The sequence below is a fragment of the Thrips palmi genome, unplaced genomic scaffold (genome assembly GCF_012932325.1).
Source record: "Thrips palmi isolate BJ-2018 unplaced genomic scaffold, TpBJ-2018v1 HiC_scaffold_3, whole genome shotgun sequence".
Taxonomy (NCBI): Eukaryota; Metazoa; Arthropoda; class Insecta; order Thysanoptera; family Thripidae; genus Thrips; species Thrips palmi.
This window is the reverse complement of record NW_023144630.1, coordinates 9,816,063-9,827,105: the sequence shown is the minus strand read 5'-3', so window position 1 is coordinate 9,827,105 and position 11,043 is coordinate 9,816,063. Positions and strand designations below refer to the sequence as shown.

General features: G+C 45.7%; 2 protein-coding genes across 2 annotated transcripts in view; one reads left to right on the top strand and one right to left on the bottom strand.

Moving 5' to 3' along the window:
- Positions 1 to 2,440, top strand: LOC117647835. The gene is made up of 4 exons (XM_034389807.1): positions 1 to 291; positions 694 to 966; positions 1,300 to 1,374; positions 2,387 to 2,440. The coding sequence occupies exons 1-4, from the start codon at positions 241 to 243 to the stop codon at positions 2,438 to 2,440; spliced, it is 453 nt and encodes a 150-aa protein (XP_034245698.1). The 5' UTR covers positions 1 to 240.
- Positions 2,441 to 7,505: 5,065 nt separating this feature from the next.
- The window catches only part of LOC117648003, a 68,256-nt gene continuing 64,718 nt past the window's right edge, over positions 7,506 to 11,043 (bottom strand). The window contains exon 3 of the mRNA XM_034390075.1: positions 7,506 to 7,853. Coding sequence (XP_034245966.1) covers positions 7,599 to 7,853 — 255 coding nt within the window. The 3' untranslated portion in view covers positions 7,506 to 7,598. The remainder of the gene's footprint in view (positions 7,854 to 11,043) is intronic.

Sequence of the window (11,043 nt, the reverse complement as noted above, 5' to 3'; positions counted from 1 at the left end):
ACGTAACATGAGATGCCTAACGACTTTGATGCCGTGTCTCAAGTTACCGCGGTCTGCGGCATCGCTTTTGTTTGCCTCCATGTGTGCTCAGGGCGTTCAAATGCCACCACAAGCACGATTCCTTGAAATGGAAACCACGCCAACTGGTAACACATCCCATTCGTAATCGTCGCGCCCGTTTCCTTTAAATACAAATGAATGCCGTCCACTCAATCAGCTTCGACTTGACACCGCAGCAACATGATCCGTTCCCTTCTCCTTGTCGTGGGCCTGGTGGCGGCCGCCTTCGCAGTGAGTACTTTGCTGCAGTTGCCACAAAATCACGATTGAGCTACGTTCTGAATGCTTGCCTCAGAATCTTAACGATAACATGTGAAAATCTAGCCATCAGAGATTGTCGGTCGATTTATGTAGTTGGTCTAGTTAGCAGCTTCACAAAGCTGCCTTAAAAAACGAATGTTTACCAGTCTCGAGCGAGAAAATGTTTGTGACGTTCTCACATGGTGACTTTCGGTGGGTCATCAATGCAGCTCACGCAACAGCAAGTCACTGCAAAATGTTCATTTTTTTGAGCCCCAAAACACTCTTGAAAGATTTTTCTTTAGTAACATTTTTATTTCTTTTTGTCTCTATTTGTTAAGATAAATTCCGTTGTACCGTTTTTTGGGACTGGTGTCCCTCCATTTTGAGCAGGACGACTACGCCTTCAACCAGATATACGAGATGGCCGAGCGCATCGAGGTGTGCCTCAAGCCCGTCAAGGACCAGAGCAGCTTCGAACTCCCCGCCGGCATGTGCCTGATGGAGACCCGCTGGAGCCGGGTGGGCGGCCTCGCCCAGGACATGGTGCCCGCTGACGTTGCTTCGTGCCTGAAGGAGAGGAATGTTCCCAACGACACTGTGGCCACCGTGGAGGAGTGCCTCGTGGACTCCATGGCCGTGCCTCTCAAGCCCGCACTCGAAGAGGTGCGTTCGTTGCAACAGCTCTCCAGTGGTGACGTCAGGGTTTCAGTGTCACGCCGAACGGTTATTCAGTCAGAACACTGAGAACCCAAAACGCTATGAGTATGGCGTCAATTGGTGCAATGCCCCACTTTCCTATGCATTGGCATAGGGCAGTTTTGGTAAGCATTGCACCTAAGGTGCAATATGGCTGTGGCATTGCACGTGTAGTGCGATATCTCAGCGCATTGCACCATACGTGCTACATTCATAGCGTTTGAAATCTGAGTGAATTTTTAAAATATTGACTATTTGTCGGACGAGCCCACTGTGAGTTGATTTGAACGGCATTTGCAGGCCGACTACTCCGCCGAGCGGCGACGAGATCAGCAGCCGCATCGAGGTGTGCCTGTCCTCCACCCCCGAGCCCCCGTACGCGGATCCCGCCTCGGACTGCCGCAACCACGCCCTGGGCCATGCGGACGAGGGCTCCCCCAAGGGAGACCCTCGTCGACTTCATCGTGCCCTGCCTCGAGGGCAAGAAGATCTCCGCCGCGGTCGGGGCCCGGGCCCAGACGTGCATCGCCGCGTCCCTTGCACACCCCCTGTGATTTCCAAAGGGTTTCTCTTATCTGTGACGTGATGCAATTAATTGATGTTATGCAGAGTAAAATTGGTTCCATTCATTTTTGGCCCGCAAAGGATGAGTTTCGATGTGATATCAAGAACCTATATAGCCCCAATCCGACTGACTGTTTCACTGACTCACTGACTCACTCACTCACTCATATAAATTTTTGGGGTCAAGGAGTGGTCGAGAGACTTGGGGGTTTTTTCCATTCGATTCCAATTTTGGGGAAAAATGGAAAAACATCCCAAAAGTTGAAAATTCCTCACATTTTGAGCAAACCCACTCAATCTTAAAAAAGGGGACCGACCGACTGAAAATTTTTATTCGCCCTATCGATAGGTCTAGTCGAGACTTTTCCGAAACTGTGCCGTAATCGGGTCCCCGTCACCGGCAACATCCTCAAAATCATCAATGAAGAACCTATACCATCAAGAACCTATATATCAATCAAGAACCTATCTCCTTGGGCAGTAATAGTAGCTTAATATATATATGGTCTAAAGCAGTTAAATAGACCCCCCAAAAGAAGCAGTACATTTACTTAGAAAATTTTTCTCTGGTCACCACGGACTTACCTAAAATACTTCGGTATGCGCCCCACTTATGCGGGGGTCTGGGGGGGGAGCCCCCCGCGAGCGTCGCGAGTAAGATTCATAAAGACACAAGTTGAGTTATCTCCTTTCGCCATTTTGTGCAAAGGAGTTATGTGGACTTCGGTTGAGTTACCTCCTTTTCCGAAAAAATTTAGACCATAAAAGGGGGCCAAATTGAGTTATATCCATTTTTTATGTGGATTTTCTCCTAAACTTTTAGGAATTGGGTCAAACAATTTGGTGTAATGATGCAAACCATCCAAAGGGACAATAATAAGGTAAAAAGTCAATTTTGGGGACAAGTCGAGTTTTTTCTTCTTCCGCTTCCTGGATCAAATGTTTTTCGAGCAAAGTCAATGGGTATGGCGTACAGAGCCAACATCTGTTTTGCGATTGGGTATAGTTTTTGGGCAAACAGTTCTAAATAAACCGCTTTACGGCGAGCGTGGAAAAATCCTTTAACCAAAACCGCCGAGTTTCGGTGCACTCCACAAAAATTGTCCTGTCAACGCCGTTAATTTATTACCAAAGTTTGCTGTTATGCAATTCACGGCGTTTGCTGTGAACTAGTTCACGGCGTTCATTGTGATCTCGGTTACAGTGATCCCGTGATCTGGCCACAGTAAACGCCGTGAATTGGAGCCTGATTTGCAGTACTTCGATGCTCAGCGGCGTCAAACTCACAGTGTTACTGTAGACCAGATCACAGTGAACACCGTGAACAAGATCACAGTGAATCGCGTGAGCAGATCACAGTAAACGCTGTGAGTTGACCTACAGTGAAAACTGGTAATAAATTTAAAGGCATTTACAGGACATTTTTTGGGAAAGTGTGGCGACCCGAGTGGCGCGGGTGGCGACTTCGCGGAATCAGTGGCGACCGACCAGTGCGCGCTCGCCGCTCGGCCGGCGGATTAGGGATCAAGGACTTTTCCGCGCTCCTGGGCGCCCGGCCGGCCGTTCTGCTCTCGCCGTACAGCGATTTATTTAGAACTGTTTAACCAAAACTATACTTATTTTTTGTAAGAGTATAGATTTAAGTTTGTCCACTAACCTAAGGGCAACACTCCACACAACTACGTATTCGTATTAGCAACAATAATACTTAGTATTTTTTAAGTAAGTACGACTAATTTCCTTTGTTAAATTATGTAAAAAAAAACCAAAATGTCAGTACAATATTGAATATTTCTTAAGTAGTTCATTAAAGAAGTACGTTTTGTGGTTGCAAAAATTGCTTGCATAGGTACCGAAAAAATAAGCAAAAGGTCAGTAACGTGCTGAGAGTGTTGTGTTTGGACGACTGGTCCAAAATCATCGAGGTTGTATGACAGCCTGACGTTGATTCTGTAAAGACCAAAACATCGTATGTCTCATCGTGTAACATTCTGAATTTGAAACCGTTAATGCGAGCGAACGGAGAGCCACATCACGAAACTGAGATCAGATTTGAAGTCCTCAGGAAATTTGCCTACTATTCAACTTGAAAAGCGTACATAGTGAGCTCTACCCGGAGCATGCCTGCAAGTACGCTCTAGCTAGCGCATGCCTGCCAAGCATGCTCTCACTAGTGCATACATGCCGAAAAAGAATCAATTGTAAAAGGGATCAAGTCAGCGTAATTCCCCTTAGTTTAAACAACTTAGATGGAAAAAGGAGCTTGGTCCAAAAAAATATACGAACTCCCTGTGGTAACATACCGTCTGCACGGCATTTGTCAGCAGGAAATTGGGTGTGTTTGACATAACAGGAACCAGCCACACAATCAAGTCTGCACTGAGAAAACCTTACAAACCACTTGAGGCCTTGCTAAGAAAAGCAGCTTGTTGAAACAAAGTATTTTGGAGCATACATAAGCCTTCAAAGAAACTACTTCGTAATTTACTAACTTTTTCTTCGTGCAACAAAGTAACTTAGTTTTTGGTACTATGAATGCTCAAAATACTTGATCCATAAACCGGAAGAAGGGGATAACTCAATTTTCATCATTTTTCAGGAGAAACGAAAAACTGTTTGCAAGGGTAAACTTAATGCAATCAGATGAATGATGCAGTTGCATTTCTGTCGAGGAAGCCTAGGAAATAACTGAAAATTATCAAAAGCGCAAGCATCCTTCTGTAGACGGTTTCTGTGATGTAAATCTTAACGTTGACATTGATGACGGAACCATGTTAACTTAGTTCTCCCAAACAAGGTGGAATTTGGGGAAAATTCAAGAGGAGCTGAGGTCTGCATAGAGTCCGTATTTCTGTGGTACATAACGGGAACCAGCCACACAATAAAATCTGCACTGGGAAAGCCTTACAAACTATTTGAGGCCTTAAATAGAAAAGCAGCTTGTTGCATCAAAGTATTTTGAGCATACAGAAGCTCACAAAGACAATACCTAATGATTTAAGAACTTTATATTCGTATAAGAAAGCAAATTGGTTTGCACCATGAATGCTCAAAATACTTTGTAAGGTTTTTAGCGCGTGAAAAGGACAATATGAAGACCCTTTATATCAACTTTGAGGAAAACTTTAAAAAAAACACAGCGTTCAGTACTTTTAGTATGTTTTTAAAGGTTTCTAAGACAATAAAAGAGACAGGTCTACGATTGTGAGTGAAACGAAAGATGTGTGTGTACTATCGACATCAAAACAATAACATAAAACAAGCAATGCAAACTGAACGTCAGGCTGTAGGAATTGAAAAGCTAAGTGACATAAAAAACGAGTTCTCGGTTTAGAAAACCTAACTCACGAATCAAACAAGAAAGAGATTCAGCAGACAAGCTTTCTGTCTCACCAAACCAAAAATTATGTTCAAAACAACGACATAATTTCACTTTTAATGATACGTATGGAGCAAAGAAAATCCCATCTTTTATCCTTTCAAGGTGTTATCTTGGTTACCACATTACATATTACATACGAGAATCATCTATCCACACCGTACAAACACCGATGTGCACGATCGGTTCAGGGACAGGTCAGCACAGCCACGGCAACAGGACGTCAGGCGGTGGAACTCAATAAAATAATTATTATTATTTACATAATTTTGTGGCTGGTTCCTGTTATGTCAAACACACCCAATTTCCTGCTGAGAAATGTCGTGCAGACGGTATGTTACCACAGGGAGTTCGTATACTTTTTTGGACCAAGCTCCTTTTTCCATCTAAGTTGTTTAAACTAAGGGGAATTACGCTGACTTGATCCCTCTTACAATTGATTCTTGTTCGGCATGTATGCACTAGTGAGAGCATGCTTGGCAGGCATGTGCTAGCTAGAGCGTACTTGCAGGCATGCTCCGGGTAGAGCTCACTATGTACGCTTTTCAAGTTGAATAGTAGGCAAATTTCCTGAGGACTTCAAATCTGATCTCAGTTTCGTGATGTGGCTCTCCGTTCGCTCGCATTAACGGTTTCAAATTCAGAATGTTACACGATGAGACATACGATGTTTTGGTCTTTACAGAATCAACGTCAGGCTGTCATACAACCTCGATGATTTTGGACCAGTCGTCCAAACACAACACTCTCAGCACGTTACTGACTTTTTGCTTATTTTTTCAGTACCTATGCAAGCAATTTTTGCAACCATAATACGTATTTCTTTAATGAACTACTTAAGAAATATTCAATATTGTACTGACATTTTGTTTTTTTTTACATAATTTAACAAAGGAAATTAGTCGTACTTACTTAAAAAATACTAAGTATTATTGTTGCTAATACGAATACGTAGTTGTGTGGAGTGTTGCCCTTAGGTTAGTGGACAAACTTAAATCTATACTCTTACAAAAAATAAGTATAGTTTTGTTTAAACAGTTCTAAATAAATCGCTGTACGGCGAGAGCAGAACGGCCGGCCGGGCGCCCAGGAGCGCGGAAAAGTCCTTGATCCGCCGGCCGAGCGGCGAGCGCGCACTGGTCGGACTGATTCCGCGAAGTCGCCACTCCAGCGCCACTCGGGAGCGCCACTCGGGTCGCCACACTCTACCAAAAATGTCCTGTCAATGCCGTTAATTTATTACCAGTTTTCACTGTAGGTCAACTCACAGCGTTTACTGTGATCTGCTCACGCGATTCACTGTGATCTTGTTCACGGTGTTCACTGTGATCTGTTCTACAGTAAACACTGTGAGTTTGACGCCGCTGAGCATCGAAGTACTGCAAATCAGGCTCCAATTCACGGCGTTTACTGTGGCCAGATCACAGTGAACACTGTAACCGAGATCACAATGAACGCCGTGAACTAGTTCACAGCAAACGCCGTGAATTGCATAACAGCAAACATTGGTAATAAATTAACGGCGTTGACAGGACAATTTTTGTGGAGTGCACCGAAACTCGGCGGTTTTGGTTAAAGGACTTTTCCACGCTCGCCGTAAAGCGGTTTATTTAGAACTGTTTGACCAAACCTATACCCAATCGCAAAACAGATGTTGGCTCTGTACGCCATATCCATTGACTTTGCTCGAAAAACATTTGATCCAGGAAGCGGAAGAAGAAAATAACTCGACTTGTCTCCAAATTGACTTTTTACCTTATTATTTGCCTCTGGAGGGTTTGCATCATTACAAAAAATTTGTTTGACCCAATTCCTAAAAGTTTAGGAGAAAATCCACATGAAAAATGGATATAACTCAACTTGGCCCCTTTTATGGTCTAAATTTTTTCGGAAAACGGAGGTAACTCAACCGAAGTCCACATAACTCCTTTGCACAAAATGGCGAAAGGAGATAACTCAACTTGTGTCTTTATGAATCTTACTCGCGACGCTCGCTGGGGGCTCCGCCCCCAGACCCCCGCATAAGTGGGGCGCATACCGAAGTATTTTAGGTAAGTCCGTGGTGACCAGAGACAAATTTTCTAAGTAAATGTACTGCTTTTTGGGGGGGGTCTATTTAACTGCTTTAGACCATATATATATTTAAGCTACTATTACTGCCCCAAAGGGGATAGGTTCTTGATTGATATATAGGTTCTTGATGATATAGGTTCTTCATTGATGATTTTGAGGATGTTGCCGGTGACGGGGACCCGATTACGGCACAGTTTCGGAAAAGTCTCGACTAGACCTATCGATAGGGCGAATAAAAATTTTCAGTCGGTCGGTCCCCTTTTTTAAGATTGAGTGGGGTTTTCTCGAAAACTGTGAGGAATTTTCAACTTTTTGGGGTGTTTTTTTTTCCTTTTTCCATAAAATTTGGAATCGAATGGAATACACCGCAAGTCTCTACGACCACTCCTTGACCCCAAACATTTTATGATGAGTGAGTGAGTCAGTGAGTCAGTGAAACAGTCAGTCGGATTGGGGCTATATAGGTTTTTTGATATCACATCGAAACTCATCCTTTGCGGGCCAAAAATGAATGGAACCAATTTTACTCTGCATAACATCAATTAATTGCATCACGTCACAGATAAGAGAAACCCTTTGGAAATCACAGGGGCTGTGCAAGGGACGCGGCGATGCACGTCTGGGCCTGGGCCACGACCGCGGCGGAGATCTTCTTGCCCTCGAGGCAGGGCACGATGAAGTCGACGAGGGTCTCCTTGGGGTAGCCGTCGTCCGCCTGGAGCAGGGCGTTGTTGCGGCAGTCCGAGGCGGGAGTCGCGTACTGGGTCTCGGGGATGGAGGACAGGCACACCTCGATGCGGCTGCTGATCTCGTCGCGCTGCTCGGCGGAGTAGTCGGCCTGCAAATGCCGTTCAAATCAACTCACAGTGGTCTCGTCCGACAAATAGTCAATATTTTAAAAATTCACTCAGATTCCAAACGCTATGAATGTAGCACGTATGGTGCAATGCGCTGAGATATCGCACTACACGTGCAATGCCACAGCCATATTGCACCTTACCGTCAACGGGGGTAACTTGGGACACTGGGGGTAACTTGGGACAGTCTGCCCTGTACAGCTTGTTGGTGCTGCCATTCAGCGACGGGGGTTCCGAGCGTCAAACCCGCGGCAGGGTTTTGTTTCAGAGGCCTCAGGGCACGCGCGGAAAGGTTGAAAAGGTGCATAACAACACAATTAGTATTTGAGAAACGGGAAACTACTTAATAGGGTTTTTGACAAAATATGTCGAACATTGACAAGTTGACCCTAGTGCAAGCAATGAAATGCAGATTTGGCCGATTATTCTCTCTGGGTTCTTAGATCATACACAGACAAAAACGTTTGCAAAAGGGCGTTGTTTATAGTTTTCCCATCTTCGGTCCAGACTTCAATTTATCAAAAATCGAAATTTCACGGGGTACCTTGGGACATTTTTTTTTTTTTTTTTTTGCTCATTTAGGTTCGTTTGAAGGGGCGATGTATACCGTCTGGTTTATCCCCCCTTTGGGTCTCATTACTTGGTTCGTTTTATGGGTCCTGGCCCCCTGCTTTTGTGTGCCTTTAGTTCGTTTTTAGACTCCAGGAATGAAAAGTGACCGTTTTGTTTTGAGCTCGCAGGGAAAAACCCTTGCCGACTGGTTGCGGTTCTCCTGGGAACCATCCCAGGTGGTTTCTTTTGTCCACGCGGTCTCAGTTATTTGTTCATCCGCTCGGGTAGGCACCCAGTGCAATCCTTGGATTATTGCCTTTGGGTAGTGTGGGGAATTTCACCGCCACTAAAAAACCCTGTCATTTGATTTGCTTCTCTGATTCTTCGTCTGCTTCAAAGGTGGTTTCTCCTGTGCCGTCGCACTTTAGCCTACCCGATTCCTCGCCAGGAATCTGTTAGCTCTTGGTTTGCCCATCCTCCGGGATTTCTTTGCAATCTGTTGCCATCCGTTATTTATGGTCTTATCCCTTGGCTTCGTCCTCTGATACACTGTCGTCTTCATCTCACCTTTTTTCCGGACCTCTGGGTTTTAGTGCTCAACGGGCCCCTTTCCCCTGGTCCACGGCACCTTCTTCGTTGCTGCCATACGGCCTTCATCTGTGCATGCGTCCTGAGAGACGCCTTCTTGAAGCACGTCCTTGAATCACGGCTTCTCTTGTCCAAAGGGACAAGCTCAAGGAACACCTGCATGAAGGCAGGCCGGCCCCTGCACGAAGATGGCAGGGGCCTAGGTTCCGTCTGTTTGACCTGCGCTTGGCTTCCCAGGGCTTGCGCAAGCCCCGGTTTCTGGGCCCCCTGACCACGACGAGGTGGCAGGTCGTGGGGGCACATTGCTTGTTTCCTCTTTCGCTTTAAATTTATTTGTGTGCTCGACACCGCCGCTGGTCAGGCGGCAGTGCCCCCCAGGGGGGGTACCTTGGGACAGTCTTTTCCTCTTGTTTCCAGCAGTCCTAGCCTCCAAAGTGTTGACTGACCCGGTCCCTGACATAACTTTAACTTCGGATTTTACGCTGATGACGGAAAGAGATGCCTTGCTCTGCAGTTTTGTCTTCTGGTAATCCATATTTTGAAATTTTCAGAAAATGCCTGGAAAATACCAGTAGAAAAGAGAGTTCCACGTAGAGCCCTAGATATAGTCCAATATCGGTTTTCAAGAGTTCCTAGGCCTGAATTCTTGGTCTACATGTTGTGACTTTAAAATTTTTTACGTCCATTAACATCAATAGATGCATGGGAACGTAGCTAATTACCTACTGTCCCCAAATTACCCCCCCGGGCACGGGGTAACTTGGGACACTCTTTCGAGACCCCTTGGGAAAAGATGTAATCGAGGCAAATGAACCAGACAAGCATGAAATCATGGGGAAAGGGTCAAACTTTAACATAGTTAGGATACAATGGTCTAGGTTGAGAATCTGCCTCTGGCGTTTAAAAAACGTGAAAAAGTGTCCCAAGTTACCCCCGTTGACGGTAGGTGCAATGCTTACCAAAACTGCCCTATGCCAATGCATAGGAAAGTGGGAGGCATTGCACTTCATGTGCAATGCTTTTGCATTGCACCAATTGACGCTATACTCATAGCGTTTGGATTCTCAGTGTTCTGACTGAATAACCGTTCGGCGTGACACTGAAACCCTGACGTCACCAGTGGAGAGCTGTTGCAACGCACCTCTTCGAGTGCGGGCTTGAGAGGCACTTTCATGGAGTCCACGAGGCACGCCTCGCGGTGGCCACAGGTTGTTGGGGAAAATTTCCCCCCTTCAGGCCGAAGAAAAGTTTGCGGGGACCATGTTTTCCTTGGGGGAAGCCCTTCCCCAGTCCGGGGGGGGCCAACAACACCAGGGCCGCCGGGGCCGGCGAAGCGCTCCGGCGGGGGGCTTAGGCCCCCCCCTCGAATGCCCCCTTCGGGGGGCCCCCCCCCTTTTTGTCTATCTGGTTGAAGGCGTAGTCGTCCTGCTCAAAATGGAGGGACCCAGTCCAATATACGGTACAACGGAATTTATTTAACAAATAAAACAAAAAAAGGGGGGTAAAAAATTTTTTTAAAAAAAAAATCTTTCAAGAGTGTTTTGGCGCTCAAAATAATGAACATTTTGCGTGCTTGCTGTTGCGTGAGCTGCATTGATGACCCACCGAAAGTCACCATGTGAGAACGTCACAAACATTTTCTCGCTCGAGACTGGTAAACATTCGTTTTGTAAGGCAGCTTTTTGAAGGTGCTAAAATAGACCAACTACATAAATCGACCGACAATCTCTGAGGGCTAGATTTTCACATGTTATCGTTAAGATTCTGAGGCCAACATTCAGAACGTAGCTCAATCGTGATTTTGTGGCAACTGCAGCAAAGTACTCACTGCGAAGGCGGCCGCCACCAGGCCCACGACAAGGAGAAGGGAACGGATCATGTTGCTTTCGGTGTCAAGTCGGCTGATGAGTTTGGGCGGCATTCATTTGTATTTAAAGGGAAAAGGGCGCGACGATTACGAATGGGATGTGTTACCAGTTGGCGTGGGTTTCCATTTCAAGGAATCGTGCTTGTGGTGGTATTTGAACCCCT